The sequence below is a fragment of the Lotus japonicus genome, chromosome 2 (genome assembly GCF_012489685.1).
Source record: "Lotus japonicus ecotype B-129 chromosome 2, LjGifu_v1.2".
Taxonomy (NCBI): Eukaryota; Viridiplantae; Streptophyta; class Magnoliopsida; order Fabales; family Fabaceae; genus Lotus; species Lotus japonicus.
Genome location: NC_080042.1, coordinates 13,279,763 through 13,297,716, shown reverse-complemented (window position 1 = coordinate 13,297,716; position 17,954 = coordinate 13,279,763). Strand labels below are relative to the sequence as shown.

Sequence of the window (17,954 nt, the reverse complement as noted above, 5' to 3'; positions counted from 1 at the left end):
ATCCAACAACATACATAAAAACTGCTTGAAGTACATAAATCATAACCATAGCAACACACAATTATCAGCTTCCAAGTTAGACAAGAACACCAGTAGAACTTGAACAAACAAAGCACTGTCACACTGTCTTGACATAAACCTGCTAATTAATACAAACCAGAAGCAGAAACAGAAAACAAAACACAGTCTTCAACATGAATCTTCTAACTAATGTCTTCAACATGGATCTGCTAACTACTCCCCCTTTTTAGCATAAATTTGGCAAAGGTTGTAAGTGAAATAAAGGCAACTGACAAACAAAAGAGGACTAAAACTACAATTTAAGCTTCAGATGAAGACTCCTCTTCCTCATATCCTTCCTCCTCTGCAGCATCACTTCTAGACTCACCCTCGTGACCTGCCTCCTCTTTCAGCTTAGCAATCAAAGTATCCACCTTCAACTTCCTCTCAGTAGCAACCTTGATAGACACCGGCAGCTCCTTTGAAAGATCCTCCAATTCAGCAATAACACTTTGAGTTCCAGAACCAGACATTGAAACAGGAATTGATGTCCTGTGAGATGACATATCAATGTCCAGGACATGGGGATCCAGGAACAAGCGATGATCCAAAGTGATGGGGGTGCTGATGACCCTGTTTTAGTAGTGTTTTTAGGGTCATTTCTTTGTTTGTTTTGAGTCTTTTTGTTGAGTCTCATGTAGTGTTTCATGCATTCTCATGCATTTTTATTCTTTTCTTTAGTCTTTATTTTGTTTTGGTAATTTAGTAGTTTTATAGGTAGTTTTCTTGCATTTTAAGGAAAGTTTAGGACTTGCATGGTTTTGTTGTGTTTTATGAAGGACCTCTTGTGCTAATGAGCTCTTGGAGCTTCTAGAATCTTCCTTGACTTGTTGGTTAGGTTTGGAGAGCAGAAACTGAAGGAGAAAGAAGGCCAAGAAGCATGGAATTGATGAAGAACTTAAAGAGGATTGAAAAGAGGAGTTTCAGAAGCCAAGAAGTCCTTTTCATGCGAGCTTAAGCGCCTAGGCGCTGGGAATGGGCGCCTAGGCGCCAATAGGGTCCAGAGGCATGTTTTTCAACATGCAATTGGCGCTCAGGCGCTCTGAATTGGCGCCTGAGCGCCTAGCTTCGTGTAATTTGCCTATAAATAAGGCTTAGGCCAATTTCTTTGATACATTTTGACATTTGAGAGCTGAGGAGAACTTTGGGGCCAAGGGAGGCTTCCAACTTGTACTTTTTCTCAGGTTTTATTTACATTTTCTTCATGAATTCACTAGCCATGAGTGGCTAGTTCACTTTTTGCTTTGGGTTAAGAGATTCTATGAAATTTTAGTTTGTTAAATCCTATCTCTATGCATGAGTCTTGATTCAATCTTGTATTTCAATTCCTTATTGCATGTTTAGCTTTGGTGCACCTTTGCTATAGGCTAGATTATAATCAAATGGAAATTTGTTATGATTTAGGGACATGAATTGGAATAGGTCTTTCTATACTTGCTTCTAGGCATAGAGTGAGGGTAGGGTTTTGTTGCCCTGAATATACATGCTACTATACCTCTTATGAATGTTTAAGTACACAAGGAATTGGGCTTAACTTTCAATTTGAGAGAATTACTTTTGTGAGGAATCAACTAGTATGTACATAGGCTATATCAACAAGAGTTAAATCAAGGATTCACATGCATAGGATAGGTGGATTAAAATGGATTAGATGATCAACAACCCAAGGCAATTTTCCATCATTGTTTTTTTGCAAATCTTTTGTCACAATCAACCAAAACCAATTTCTGAATTTTACTGTTTTGAGAACTTGCAAACTTTAGGCTTAAATCAACAATTCTCACTCACAATCCCTGTGGTTCGATATTTTAAAACCCGGAGGTATTCGTACACTTGCGAGTTGACCAACAGGTGCCCTTAGGAAAAGCCACATCATCAATTCTGAGTGTATCAGGATGCTGCTTCAGGATGATAGCAGTCAAGAGTGAAGGAAAAAAAATGGGCAGCTTTACAGCACAGGTTTCTGCATGTTTTAAAGTTTGAGCAAACACCAAAGAGCCAAAATCAAAAGCAATCTCAGTTCCTATTCTGTAGATCAGCTTGGCTATAATTGCAGAAACAGCAGAGGTATGATGAGAAGGGATCCAATTCACCACTCCAGCAGTGCGTTCCTTGGCAACCTTGTCCAAAGAAAATTCTTCCTCAACAAACTCCACAGCTCTTCTACCAAGGGCTTGGTTGATCATAGCAGGAGAAAAAGTTACACATTTCCCTCGCACATAAACTTTCCTGAATTCAGCACTTCCAGGAACGCCAACATCATCTGTCAAATTAACTAGGAACTCTTTCACTAGCTTCTCATAACATGACTGTCTTCCTTAGACCAACCCGGTCAATGAGAGCAACAATCATCTTACACTCAAGCACATCCTTGCCAATCTCCCTTTCTTTTGCAATCTGGCGGTTGCAAACATATTTCCACTTGAGAACATTCTCAGCAGCATGAAAGGAAACATTATCAATAGGGAAAGAAGGAACATCTGAAGGAATTCGCTTACCAGAGAATTTCTTCTTTTCAGAAGTCCGAATGTCCTGAACATCAACTTCAACATCAGACTCAGATTCCAAATCAATCCTTGGAATTTTCTTCTTCTCAGCAGTTTTCTTTACCTTCTTGGGCGAGGAATCCACAGCCTTTTGTTTACCTTTGCTCTTCACATCCATAATGGATTTGGTTTTCTTTTGTGAACCAGAGGGGGTGTCTTCAACAGAAACCCTTCTTCTCTTCTTCATCATGGCAGCAACACTTGCCAGAGGAACATCATCTGAGTCATCAGCATCTGAAATTTCATGAACAGATGGAGGAGATTTGGTAGACTCCTCAGATGAGACCTCCTCGTGAGCTTCGTTCTCTGGTTCTGAGTTCTTGGACTCAGAGGATGATGTAAGATCAAGTTTTGATCTAGTAGTACAACTCTATGTTTTGATGATTACAAGTTAACCTTTTGATATGAACAATTGTGGTACTCTAACGTCTTTTTCTGAGTGTGCTATTTACAGGCTCTGACCTCAACTCAATCTCACACAAATCAGAAGCACTGTGTATAAAGGGTAACCCAAGCAACGCTTTCGCATTCACCATGTTCAGTATGAACAGTGGAAAAGCTTCAGAAGTTCTGAAGCTATACAAACTCTGATGTGGACTCAGTCGCTAGAAGCTCTGAAGATCCAGAAGTTCTGATAACCAAGAAACACTGAAGGTTCAGATGTTCTGATGGTGTAGAAGACTCTGAAGATCCAGAAGCTGAATAGTGGAAACTCTGAAGTCCAGAAGCAAGAAACTCTGAAGGCCATGTTCTTCCCTCTGAGTTCAGAATCAGAAGATACAATGGTCAGAGGATCTGTGCTTTCCCTCTGACTCTGATCAACCGACTTCACAAGTTCCAATATGAAGTATTCCCCTGATCAGAAGTCTCCTAGGTTAAAAGGTCAAGTCGCTATCCAAGTACAAAAGCAAGTGTACCTTCCTGACGACCTACCTAACGTTCTCAGCCACAGCAGAAGCTGGATTTTCCAGAACTGCCCTCCAACGGTAGCATTTCCCATGCAACGCTCAACCCTAATCCTTGGAGTATATATAGAGGCTGAAGATTGAAAGAAGCGGCAAGAACACTAGAAGCAACACACACGCGCAACACATATTCAAAATATTCTAAGCTTTCTTTCATCTGAAATTCATTGTGTTTACTATTAGCTTTTCAGAAGCAAATCTCTTGTAAACATTTCTTTGATAAACAGTTTGTTTAGTTCCTTTAGGAGATCAAGGTTGATCGGATCCTAGAGAAGACTAAGAGAGTGAATCTTAGTGTGAGCTAAGTCAGTGTAATTGTTAGTCACTTGTAGGTTTCAAGTGCAGTTGTAACTCTTACCTGATTAGTGGATTGCCTTCATTCTAAGAAGGAAGAAATCACCTTAACGGGTGGACTGGAGTAGCTTGAGTGATTTATCAAGTGAACCAGGATAAAATCCTTGTGTGCTTTTCTATCTCTTATCTTTAGCACTTAAGTTCTCGAAAGATTTGTCAAAATCTTTAAGGTGGAAGTTTTATACTGAAAACGTTATTCAAACCCCCCCTTTCTACCGTTTTTCATACCTTCAATTGGTATCAGAGCGCAAGTTCTGTTTACCACACCTAACAGTGTTCAGTGATCCGGGCCGGTGTGAAAAACAATGGCTGCCACCACCAGTGAAACTCAAAGAGATGGTTACAATGCAAAGCCTCCTATGTTCGACGGTCAAAGGTTCGAATATTGGAAAGATAGACTGGAAAGTTTCTTTCTGGGTTTCGATGCAGATCTCTGGGATATTATTGTGGATGGCTACGAGCGTCCAGTTGATGCAGATGGCAAGAAGATCCCAAGGTCAGAGATGACTGCAGATCAAAAGAAGCTGTACTCACAACATCACAAAGCAAGAGCAATTCTTCTAAGTGCTATTTCCTATGAGGAGTACCAGAAGATTACAGATCGTGAGTTTGCTAAAGGCATTTTTGATTCTCTGAAGATGTCTCATGAAGGAAACAAGAAAGTCAAAGAATCAAAGGCATTGTCTTTGATCCAAAAGTATGAATCCTTCATCATGGAGCAAAATGAGTCCATTGAAGAAATGTTCTCCAGATTTCAACTGCTTGTAGCTGGCATACGACCTCTCAACAAGAGCTACACAACAAAAGATCATGTCATAAGGGTCATCAGGTGTCTTCCTGAAAGTTGGATGCCTTTGATGACTTCAATAGAGCTCACGAGAGACGTTGAGAATATGAGTTTAGAAGAACTCATCAGCATTTTGAAATGCCATGAGCTGAAGCGCTCAGAGATGCAAGATCTGAGGAAAAAGTCCATAGCCTTGAAATCCAAATCTGAAAAGGCTAAGGTTGAGAAGTCAAAGGCTCTTCAAGCTGAAGAAGAAGAATCTGAAGAAGCATCAGAAGATTCTGATGAAGATGAGCTGACTCTGATCTCCAAGAGACTCAACCGCATCTGGAAGCACAGGCAGAGCAAGTTCAAAGGCTCTAGAAAGGCAAAAGGAAAGTATGAGTCTTCAGGCCAGAAGAAGTCTTCAATCAAGGAAGTCACATGTTTTGAGTGCAAAGAATCTGGGCACTACAAAAGTGATTGTCCAAAGTTGAAGAAAGACAAGAAGCCAAAGAAGCACCTCAAGACGAAGAAGAGTCTGATGGTGACATTTGATGAATCAGAGTCAGAGGATGTTGACTCTGATGGTGAAGTCCAAGGACTCATGGCAATTGTCAAAGACAAGGAAGCAGAGTCAAAGGAAGCTGTTGACTCTGACTCAGAATCAGAAGGAGATCCTAACTCAGACGATGAAAATGAGGTATTTGCTTCTTTCTCTACCTCTGAACTGAAACATGCTTTGTCTGATATCATGGATAAGTATAACTCTTTATTGTCTAAGCATAAAAAGTTGAAAAAGAACTTATCTGCTGTCTCCAAGACTCCTTCTGAACATGAGAAAATTATTTCTGATTTGAAAAATGAAAATCATGCCTTGGTAAATTCTAACTCTGTGCTTAAGAACCAGATTGCTAAGCTAGAAGAAATTGTTGCCTGTGATGCCTCTGATTGTAGAAATGAATCTAAGTATGAAAAGTCTTTTCAAAGATTCCTAGCTAAAAGCGTGGATAGAAGCTTAATGGCTTCAATGATCTATGGCGTAAGCAGAAATGGAATGCATGGCATTGGCTATTCTAAACCAATTAGAAATGAGCCTTCTGTGTCTAAAGCTAAATCCTTGTATGAATGCTTTGTTCCCTCTGGTACCATATTGCCTGATCCTGTACCTGCTAAAGTTGCTAAAAACCCTCTTAAAAAGGGATCTTTCTCTATGACTAAATATCATGCAAATATTCCTTTAAAATATTATGTTGAGACACCCAAGGTGATCAGAACCTCTGGGGTAACTAACAAAAGAGGACCCAGAAAGTGGGTACCTATGGACAAGATTATCTATGTTGCAGATATCCTTGATAGCTCCACTGAAACACCAATCATGGTATCTGGACAGTGGATGCTCGCGTCACATGACGGGAGAAAAGCGTATGTTCCGAGAGCTGAAACTTAAGCCTGGAGGCGAAGTTGGCTTCGGAGGAAATGAAAAGGGTAAAATTATTGGTACTGGTACTATTTGTGTAGATAGTAGTCCATGCATTGATAATGTTTTATTGGTAGACGGCTTAACACATAACTTATTGTCTATAAGTCAATTAGCTGACAAGGGTTATGATGTTATATTCAATCAAAAGTCCTGCCGGGCTGTAAGTCAGATCGATGGCTCTGTTCTGTTTAACAGCAAGAGGAAGAACAACATTTATAAGATCAGATTATCTGAGTTGGAGGCTCAGAATGTGAAGTGCCTTCTGTCTGTTAATGAAGAGCAGTGGGTATGGCATAGACGGTTAGGGCATGCCAGTATGAGAAAGATTTCTCAGCTGAGCAAGCTAAACCTTGTCAGGGGCTTACCCAATCTGAAGTTCGCTTCAGACGCTCTTTGTGAAGCATGTCAGAAAGGCAAATTCACAAAAGTCCCTTTCAAGGCAAAGAATGTTGTCTCAACCTCAAGGCCGTTAGAACTTCTGCATATCGACCTGTTTGGACCAGTGAAAACTGAGTCTATAGGTGGCAAGAGATATGGGATGGTTATCGTTGATGACTATAGCCGCTGGACATGGGTAAAGTTTCTAACCCGCAAGGATGAGTCTCATGCTGTGTTCTCTACCTTCATTGCTCAAGTGCAAAACGAGAAGGCTTGTAGGATTGTGCGTGTCAGAAGTGACCATGGTGGAGAGTTTGAGAATGACAAGTTTGAGAGTCTGTTTGATTCCTATGGAATTGCACATGATTTCTCTTGTCCCAGAACTCCTCAACAAAATGGTGTTGTTGAGAGGAAGAACAGAACTCTTCAGGAGATGACTAGAACCATGCTCCAAGAAACTGGCATGGCTAAGCACTTTTGGGCAGAGGCAGTAAATACAGCATGTTACATTCATAACAGAATCTCTGTGAGACCAATTCTGAATAAGACTCCTTATGAATTGTGGAAGAACATAAAACCCAACATTTCTTATTTTCATCCTTTTGGCTGTGTTTGTTATGTTCTAAATACTAAGGATAGATTGCATAAATTTGATGCTAAGTCTTCTAAGTGTCTATTACTTGGTTATTCTGATAGATCTAAAGGTTTTAGATTTTATAATACTGATGCTAAAACTATTGAAGAATCTATTCATGTTAGATTTGATGATAAGCTTGACTCTGACCAGTCAAAGCTAGTTGAAAAGTTTGCAGATTTAAGCATTAATGTTTCTGACAAAGGCAAAGCTCCAGAGGAAGTTGAGCCAGAGGAAGATGATCCAGAGGAAGAAGCTGGTCCCTCTAACTCACAAACTCTGAAGAAGAGCAGAATCACTGCAGCTCACCCTAAGGAATTGATTCTGGGCAACAAAGATGAACCAGTCAGAACCAGATCTGCCTTCAGACCCTCTGAAGAGACCTTGCTGAGTCTGAAAGGATTGGTGTCCTTAATTGAACCCAAGTCCATAGATGAAGCTCTTTAGGACAAGGATTGGATTCTGGCCATGGAAGAAGAATTGAATCAATTTTCCAAGAACGATGTTTGGAGCTTAGTGAAGAAGCCTGAGAATGTCCATGTTATTGGAACGAAATGGGTATTCAGAAACAAGCTAAATGAGAAAGGAGATGTAGTCAGAAACAAGGCAAGGCTAGTTGCTCAAGGCTACAGCCAGCAAGAAGGAATAGACTACACTGAAACATTTGCTCCGGTAGCAAGACTGGAGGCAATCAGACTATTGATCTCTTTCTCAGTAAATCACAACATAGTTCTACATCAGATGGACGTAAAGAGTGCCTTCCTAAATGGTTATATTTCAGAGGAAGTCTATGTTCATCAACCCCCAGGTTTTGAAGATGAAAAGAAACCAGACCATGTGTTCAAATTGAAGAAATCACTCTACGGTCTGAAGCAAGCTCCCAGAGCATGGTATGAGAGACTTAGCTCATTCCTTCTGGAGAATGAGTTTGTAAGGGGTAAAGTAGATACAACTCTTTTTTGCAAGACTTATAAAGATGATATCTTAATCGTGCAAATTTATGTTGATGATATTATATTTGGTTCTGCTAATCAATCTCTATGCAAAGAATTTTCTGAGATGATGCAGGCTGAATTTGAGATGAGTATGATGGGAGAATTAAAGTACTTTCTGGGAATACATGTTGATCAAACACCAGAAGGAACATATATCCATCAGAGCAAGTACACTAAAGAACTTCTGAAGAAGTTCAATATGCTGGAATCTACAGTGGCCAAGACTCCAATGCATCCAACATGCATTCTGGAGAAAGAAGATAAAAGTGGTAAAGTATGTCAGAAGCTCTATCGTGGAATGATAGGTTCACTTCTATACTTAACTGCATCTAGGCCAGACATATTATTTAGTGTTCACTTATGTGCTCGTTTCCAATCAGATCCAAGGGAAACCCACTTAACTGCTGTTAAGAGGATCCTAAGGTATCTGAAAGGCACCACTAACCTTGGCTTGAAGTATAAGAAAACATCAGAGTATAAGCATTCAGGTTATTGTGATGCTGATTATGCTGGAGATAGAACAGAGAGAAAAAGTACTTCTGGAAATTGTCAATTTCTGGGAAGCAATCTAGTCTCATGGGCAAGCAAGAGGCAATCAACCATTGCACTATCAACTGCAGAGGCAGAATATATCTCAGCAGCAATATGCAGCACTCAGATGCTCTGGATGAAACATCAGCTGGAGGATTATCAGATCCTTGAGAGCAATATCCCAATCTATTGTGATAACACTGCTGCAATCTCATTGAGTAAGAATCCTATCTTGCATTCAAGGGCAAAGCACATTGAGGTAAAATATCATTTTATTAGAGATTATGTACAGAAGGGCGTACTTCTTCTGAAGTTTGTTGATACTGACCACCAATGGGCAGATATCTTTACAAAGCCCTTAGCTGAAGATAGATTTAATTTTATTCTGAAAAATCTAAACATGGACTTTTGTCCAGAGTGAAGATGGATCAGAACCTCTGACTATGATACTTCTTGATCAGAAGATGTCTAGTCCAGAAGGTAACTCAATCAGAGTGTGTGTGCCCACTGGTACTGACTCTGAAGCTGAGACAACAACACGTGCGTCAGAATTTCTGATGCATAGTTCCTTGTGCCCGTGTGACAGTCTGTTATGATTGCGTGTAGATATGCTTATCTCCTGTGTGTGATTGTGTATTTTACTGTTACTATCTATCTTTAATTTTCAACCGTTGATCTTAAAGTGCTTTTTGAATCAACAACGGTTATTTGATAAAACCCACTATACACACACGTTCTCTCTCACTTCCGGTTTTCACTCTCGCACTCTCTGCTTTTCAAAACCGCCTCCTTCTTGATTTCTCTCTCGATCTCTCTTCATCCTTCAAACTTCATCTTCTACCTCAAACCTTCAACCTCTTCAAAATGGTGAGACAAACCAGAAGATCTACTGCAGATGCACCTCAGTTCCCTCACATGGTAGTCGGTTTGGCAACGGGTCAAAGGGGCTCTGAGAACCCGGCACAAGAACAAGTTCAAGCTCAAGAGCAGGTTGTTCCTATTGCAGAACGGGGCTGTGCCGTTCACTGCGTATTTCCTCCTGAGGAACTCCAAGTCCTTGTAGAATGGAGATTCAACCTCGATAACTTGGCTGCAAATGGGTTTGATCTTCGTCCTGAAGTCCAAGCTCAAGGTTGGGGAAACTACTTCAATCGACTTCGAGGACCAGTGTATGAGAAATTGGTAAAGGAATTCTGGAAGCACGCAGACTGCGATGACACTCAGGTGGTCTCTCACATTCTTGGCAGGAAGATCATCATCACGGAGAAGTCATTCGTGAATCTGCTAGGAGCAGAAACTGCTTATGGGTATCGGTTCCAACTGACGGAATCGAAGCTGAAACCCAGCACCAAGGACATCGTCAACAAGGCCCTGTACACCACCTTTAAACCGGGCAAGACGAGTTACAAAGTGATGGACCTTCACCCCAAACTGAGAATCTGGCACAAGATCCTGCTCAACTGCATCAATCAGAGACCGAAGGGCAGTTCTCCAGATTACATCAACTTCAACCAGAAGGCGATGCTGTTTTTCATTCAAGACAAGGAGAAGATCTGCCTTCCCTACTTCCTGTTCTCCTATTTGAAGGAATGCATCCGGAAGTCTCGCACCACCGCCTCCATCAAGTCTGCAATCAAATATATCCCTTTTGGGAGGCTGCTCTCAGACTTTCTCATTGAAAGCGACTTGGTGCAAGATTTGATCAATGCTGGTTGCACAGAGGACTTGAGCACAATTGTCAGTGATGTCTTCACTGCAAACTCCTTGAAGAAGATGGGCTTAATCCAGAAGAAGATTGCTCCTGCTCATGAAGACACATCTTCTGAGATCAGAGGAAGAAGAATGCCTCTGAATGACTACCCTCTGTGGACCCAAGCAGACCATCCTGACGCCATCAGATGCTATGTTGAAGACCTCAAGGCTCAAGGATTCGAGATTGACCTTGATGATTTCGTCAGCAGACTTCCACCAGCTCCAGAGTTTCCTTCTCCTCCCAAGAAGAAAACCAAGAGGAAGATGGTTCTGGAAGAATTCTCAGAGGAATCTGATGTCCCTCTGGTCAAGAAGCCGAAGAGCAAGCCTGATGATGATGATGGTGATGATAGTGAGGATGGTCCTCCAAAGAAGAAGCAGAAGAAAGTCAGAATTGTGGTGAAGCCTACTCGGGTGGAACCAGCTGCTGCAGTGGTCAGAAGGACTGAACCTCCTGCCAGAGTGACTCGATCATCAGCACATTCAAGTAAGCCTGCACTTGCTTCTGATGATGATTTGAATTTATTTGATGCACTTCCTATTTCTGCCTTACTTCAACACTCCTCAAATCCCCTCACTCCTATTCCTGAATCCCAGCCAGCCGCACAAACCACCACTCCACCACATTCCCCAAGATCTTCCTTCTTTCAACCTTCTCCTACTGAAGCACCTCTCTGGAATTTGCTTCAGACCCAAACCTCTAGGTCAGAAGATCCAACCTCTCTCCTTACCATTCCATACGACCCATTATCTTCTGAACCCATCATCCATGACCAACCCGAGCATCAGCACGTCTAGAGCATCACTCTGCTCCCAGAGCATCAGCACGTCCTGCTGCCAGACCCACGGATACAGACTCTTCAACAGCCTTCACACCTGTATCCTTCCCAATCAATGTCATTGACTCTCCTCCCTCCAATACCTCTGAATCAATTAGAAAATTCATGGAGGTTAGAAAAGAGAAAGTATCTGCCTTGGAAGAGTATTACCTTACCTGTCCAAGCCCTAGGCAATATCCTGGCCCTAGACCTGAACGTCTAGTTGACCCAGATGAACCTATCTTGGCCAATCTTATCCAAGAGGCAGACCCCTTAGTCCAACAAGCTCACCCTGTCCCTGACCAACAAGAGCCCATTCAACCAGACCCTGAACCCGAACAATCAGTGTCTAACCAATCCTCGGTTAGATCACCTCATCCTTTGGTTGAAACTTCAGACCCTCACCGTGGAACCTCTGAACCCAATGCTCCCATAATTAACATTGGTTCTCCACAAGGTGCCTCTGAAGCTCATAGCAGCAATCACCCAGCCTCTCCTGAAACCAACCTCTCCATCATTCCCTATACTCACCTCCAACCCACATCTCTCTCTGAGTGCATCAATATCTTCTATCATGAAGCCTCCTTGAGGCTCCGCAATGTGCACGGTCAGACTGATCTTAGTGAGAATGCTGAACATGTGGCTGATGAGTGGAACAATTTGAGCACTTGGCTAGTGGCTCAGTTTCCAGTTATGATGCAGCTCCTGCATGCAGAGGGAAGTCAGAGGATTGAGGCTGCAAAGCAAAGGTTTGCTAGACGGGTGGCTCTTCATGAACTAGAACAGAGAAATAAGCTTCTTGAAGCTATTGAAGAAGCCAAGAGACAGAAAGAGCAAGCAGAAGAAGCTGCACGTCAAGCAGCAGCTCAGGCTGAACAAGCCAGACTTGAGGCAGAGCGTCTTGAAGCTGAGGCTGAGGCAGAGCGACTTGCACCAGTTATGTTTACTCCTGCTGCTTCTGCTTCCATTCCAGAACCTCGAGCTGCTCAGAATGTTCCTTCCAGCTCTACTCAGACAAGCTCATCCAGACTCGACATCATGGAACAACGTCTTGACACTCATGAATCCATGCTGATTGAGATGAAGCAAATGATGATGGAACTTCTGCGCCGCACTGACAAACCTTAGTTCTAGGATCTCTTCTTTTTCTTCTTTCGTTAACCTTGTTTTCCTTTTGTTAAACTCTATTTCTTTTTTATTTACTTATTTTAATTTGTTCGTTTGTGATTATATATGCATAACTATATACTTATGTCACATATGTTTGCCAAACTCGTTTTATTCATCATTGTTCTATGTTTACATCATAATTACATCATATAAATCTAGAATGGAGGATCCCTCCTCATTCTTCTGCACTCCTGGCGCTGCTCTGACCTATTCTTCTCCAGACGCTCCAGTACATGCTGGATGTTGTTGAGTCTGACCTCTAGCTCATCTTTCTCCAGAATCTCTTCTGAAGTCCTGAGCTTCTCTTCCAAGATTTCTTTTTCTTCCAGCAGCTTGAGTTCAAGCCGGCTGAGTTCTTGCACCTCCTCCACGAAGGCAAGAAATTCCTTCAGGTCCCTCTCCAACTCTGGACGCAGGTCCTCTTCCAGCAGTGTCCGTGTCAGCTCCGCGATGGTAGTTTCACCCTCTGGATGCCTGATGTTCAGGAACAAGTCCTCTTCAAAGGCCTTCTTCCTCAGCTCTTCTAGTGCTACGTTGTATGATGCCATTTTTTTTTCTTCTGAAAATTATTCGAGGTGTGAAGCTTACCTTTCTCTCCAACGCTTTTTATAGGCTTCACTTTCTCTCTGAAAGTTAATGCTCTTACAGTTTCTCGAGGTTAAGTTCTTGGTAACTGACCCTTCTATTTACTCACTTGACCGGTGGTAAACGCTCATCCCTTGCATTAACTCTTCTATTTATTTTCGCCTAACTCTGATTCTTACATCGTTTTCTTTTTCTTTTAAACTTAGACCTTCTCTAAGGGGGAGTACCTTGTACTTCAAGCTAAGTTTTTCACACCCCAAGCTTTTTGCTTATGACAAAAAGGGGGAGTAAACCCAGTTTTTGATGTGTAAGATGTGTTAGTGTGATTTATTTTTCTTTTGGAGATTTTAAGAGTTCCACCTTCATGACCATAGATGTGTCACTGGGCAAATACAAGGAATACATTTCACTTCTTCTGAAGTGATTCTAAGTAGACTCTGATACCCAAGACTCTGATACCTTGTCCATGACTCTGATCACTTATGCGCTCTGATTATTCGTTTTTCATCTATGTCATAAGCTTTTCACTCTGAACTCTTATATTTTTTAGCTCAGAATCTAGACTTTACTAACGTTTTCATCAAGTATTAGATTCAGGGGGAGCTAAGCTCAGAATCAAGCAGTGACTTGAATTCAGTATGAGCAAGATAAACTATTCACATCAGGATAAGTCTTATTCTATATCTCTAAACTCTGAGTGAATTCAGTTTAATGTTTAAGAATTGTTCATCAAAAATCTTAGTTTTGTCATCATCAAAAAGGGGGAGATTGTAAGATCAAGTTTTGATCTAGTAGTACAACTCTATGTTTTGATGATTACAAGTTAACCTTTTGATATGAACAATTGTGGTACTCTAACGTGTTTTTCTGAGTGTGCTATTTACAGGCTCTGACCTCAACTCAATCTCACACAAATCAGAAGCACTGTGTATAAAGGGTAACCCAAGCAACGCTTTCGCATTCACCATGTTCAGTATGAACAGTGGAAAAGCTTCAGAAGTTCTGAAGCTATACAAACTCTGATGTGGACTCAGTCGCTAGAAGCTCTGAAGATCCAGAAGTTCTGATAACCAAGAAACACTGAAGGTTCAGATGTTCTGATGGTGTAGAAGACTCTGAAGATCCAGAAGCTGAATAGTGGAAACTCTGAAGTCCAGAAGCAAGAAACTCTGAAGGCCATGTTCTTCCCTCTGAGTTCAGAATCAGAAGATACAATGGTCAGAGGATCTGTGCTTTCCCTCTGACTCTGATCAACCGGCTTCACAAGTTCCAATATGAAGTATTCCCCTGATCAGAAGTCTCCTAGGTTAAAAGGTCAAGTCGCTATCCAAGTACAAAAGCAAGTGTACCTTCCTGACGACCTACCTAACGTTCTCAGCCACAGCAGAAGCTGGATTTTCCAGAACTGCCCTCCAACGGTAGCATTTCCCATGCAACGCTCAACCCTAATCCTTGGAGTATATATAGAGGCTGAAGATTGAAAGAAGCGGCAAGAACACTAGAAGCAACACACATGCGCAACACATATTCAAAATATTCTAAGCTTTCTTTCATCTGAAATTCATTGTGTTTACTATTAGCTTTTCAGAAGCAAATCTCTTGTAAACATTTCTTTGATAAACAGTTTGTTTAGTTCCTTTAGGAGATCAAGGTTGATCGGATCCTAGAGAAGACTAAGAGAGTGAATCTTAGTGTGAGCTAAGTCAGTGTAATTGTTAGTCACTTGTAGGTTTCAAGTGCAGTTGTAACTCTTACCTGATTAGTGGATTGCCTTCATTCTAAGAAGGAAGAAATCACCTTAACGGGTGGACTGGAGTAGCTTGAGTGATTTATCAAGTGAACCAGGATAAAATCCTTGTGTGCTTTTCTATCTCTTATCTTTAGCACTTAAGTTCTCGAAAGATTTGTCAAAATCTTTAAGGTGGTAGTTTTGTACTGAAAACGTTATTCAAACCCCCCCTTTCTACCGTTTTTCATACCTTCAGATGAATCCAGAGATGTTGAATTCTCCTTACCAGGCACATTGGATACAGGAACTTCAGTTTGAGGAGCAGAAGCTTCAACATCTGGCTCATCATTCGCAGAGGAAATTTTATGGGAAACATCCTCAAACAAAGGTGAGTCACGAGGGTCCTGAGATCTCGTACTCGACATGTAGCGCTTTCTGGCAGGAGTTCTTGAATTCTTTCTTGCAGAATCCTTCTTGGATTGAGCGGAGGATTGCGCATTCAATCCCATAACCTTGACTCCAAAAGATGTCTTCTCAATCTTGCCTTCGATGGAGTCTTGCTTTCCTGAGACTTGAGACATGGTGAAATATGGTAGCGTATGCAGATTCAAAGGATCAAAGAAAAATTGAGAGCAAAGATGAATCAGAATTACACAATTAAAAAACTCAATCAGTTGTAAGATAGAAACATGGCCGTTGGTGATGATTATATAGCAGTTGAGTGGATGAGAAGCAATCATGATGATGATGTCATAACGACAGTTATTGGTAGTTACGAGAAAACTAGTCGTTAGAGCAAAATGATGCGGTAATTGCTATGCTTCTTGAAAGAGGCAAATCCCAAGATTTCCTCTCAATTTCTCAAACGTGACAGCATCAAGTGGTTTGGTAAATATATCAGCCAATTTCTTTTAAGTAGGAACATGCTCTAGAGTGATAATTTTATCTTCAACCAAGTCTCTAATGAAGTGGTGTCTGATATCAATGTGCTTGGTCCTGCTATGTTGAATAGGATTTTTGGAAATATTAATAGCACTAAGATTGTCACAGTACAGTGTCATAACATCCTGCTCGACTTCATACTCCTTCAGCATTTGTTTCATCCACACAAGTTGAGTGCAGTTACTCCCAACAGCAATATATTCAGCTTCAGCAGTTGACAAAGAGACACAATTTGCTTCTTGCTGAACCAAGAGATCAAGTTGTTCCCCAAGTAGAAACAACCTCCATATGTGCTTTTCCTATCATCAGCACTTCCTGCCCAATCCGCATCACAATAACCAACAAGAGTAGGATTCGTATCGTGTGTATAGAGAATATCATAATCCCATGTACCATTAACGTATTTGATTATTCTCATCACTTGCAAGAGATGACTAGTCTTTGGAGTAGCTTGATATCTAGCACAAGCGTCTACAGCAAAGGTGATGTCTGGCCTGCTAGCAGTAAGATACAGAAGACTACCAATCATGCTCCTATACAAGCTTTGATCAACATCTTCTCCTTGTTCATCCTTAGATAACTTGATATGTGTAGCAGCATGAGTTCTTTTGTGACCTGCCTTTTCTAGTCCAAACTTCTTAACAATACTCTTAGCATACTTGCTTTGTGAAATGAACAGAGAGTCTTCCATTTGCTTAACCTGAAGACCCAAGAAATAATTCAACTCACCTACCAAACTCATTTCAAATTCAGATTTCATTTGTTGAACGAAATGCTCGACCATCGTGTTCGACATTCCTCCAAATACTATATCATCTACATATATATCTGCTACCATGAGCTTGCCTTTGTCATTCTTTACAAACAGGGTCTTGTCTATTCCTCCCTTGCAATAGCCATTGCTGACAAGAAATTCAGTGAGTCTTTCATACCATGCTCTTGGAGCCTGTTTCAATCCATACAGGGCCTTCTTCAGCATGTACACATGGTCTGGATGATGAGGATCTATGAATCCTTTGGGTTGTTCAACATATACTTCTTCACTCAAGTACCCATTCAGAAAAGCACTATTTACATCCATTTGATAGAATCTAAACTTTAACAAACAAGCAACTCCCAGTAATAGCCTTATAGATTCCAGTCTAGCCACTGGAGCAAAAGTTTCATCAAAATCCACTCCTTCTATCTGAGTATAGCCTTGAGCAACCAATCTCGCTTTGTTTCTAGTGACCACTCCATTCTCATCTGACTTGTTCTTGAAAATCCATTTAGTACCAATAATGTTCACTCCTTCAGGGCGTGAGATGAGATCCCAAACTTCATTCCTTCTGAACTGATCAAGCTCTTCCTGAATTGCATTTATCCAATATTCATCAGTCAGTGCTTCCTTGACATTTTTGGGTTCTATTTTAGAGATGAAACAGCCATGAGCAATGAAACTTTTAGATCTGGTAGTTACTCCTTGTAACGCCCCGATTTCTCGAGTGTCACACAGTAAACCAAACGCATGTATTTTCACTAGGAATTTTCGCCGTTCAATTATTAACCAACATTAATGACAAAGATTCATTTTATGGAAAACTCTTGAAACTTATGAACGAATTTGCGGAATAAAAGACGTGCATTTCTGAATACAATACTCGTAATCAAAAGAAACCATAATCTCAAAGTACATAAATAACCTTGGGCTAAAGCCCTACATCAAAGTACATCGAAGGAAAATGAAATAAGAAAGATAAATAGTTCGACACGAATGCTCAGCCCCACAGAAAGGAATACTCTAATCTAGATCCCGCTCCGGAACATCAGCTCCCACTCCACGCGCTCTCTTCTTAGACTGCTCCAGCTTTATCACGCTCTTCCGAGGTCCCACTCTAAAGCACTTTGGACGCCCAGGTATACGCTGCGCACAAACTCCCGACTTGGCTTCTGGTGGTGAAGGCTCCACTGCCTCCTCCTCCTCGACCAACCGTGACTCCACTATAGTGTCCTCTGAATGATCTTCTTCCTCGTCCCCATGAAACCTAGCTGGAGGATGCGGAAACATAACTGACCCATCCCTGAGGATCTGACTCTCTATGACCGTCCCCGTTCTGTTTCTTCCCAAGAGCACCGCACCGCCGACATAGATCCTCCGAACTCCGGAATTGTCGGTCTCCCAGAGCCGGTCTTCCTCTGGTCTATCCAGAACGATCTCCCACCTCGTGATAGACTCCACATCCTTGGAGGTCGGCATCTACCCCCCC

At 41.4% G+C, this 17,954-nt stretch overlaps 1 protein-coding gene across 1 annotated transcript; it reads right to left on the bottom strand.

Annotated features, from left to right (window-relative positions):
* Nucleotides 1-320: 320 nt before the first annotated feature.
* On the bottom strand, nucleotides 321-15,347 carry LOC130736085 (uncharacterized). Its single transcript, XM_057587937.1, has 4 exons — nucleotides 15,017-15,347; nucleotides 2,418-2,840; nucleotides 1,906-2,323; nucleotides 321-552 (listed from the first exon to the last, which is right to left on the bottom strand). Exons 1-4 carry the CDS (start codon nucleotides 15,345-15,347, stop codon nucleotides 321-323), a joined length of 1,404 nt encoding a protein of 467 aa, XP_057443920.1.
* Nucleotides 15,348-17,954: the final 2,607 nt, after the last annotated feature.

Coding starts and splice junctions, on each gene's coding strand:
- LOC130736085 (XM_057587937.1), bottom strand. CDS start 15,347: ATGTCTCAAGTCTCAGGAAAGCAAGACTCCATCGAAGGCAAGATTGAG. Junction 2,841..15,016: donor ATCTCTGGATTCATCTGAAG/GTATGAAAAACG, acceptor ATGAAATTTCAG/ATGCTGATGACTCAGATGAT. Junction 2,324..2,417: donor TGGCAAGGATGTGCTTGAGT/GTAAGATGATTG, acceptor TTAATTTGACAG/ATGATGTTGGCGTTCCTGGA.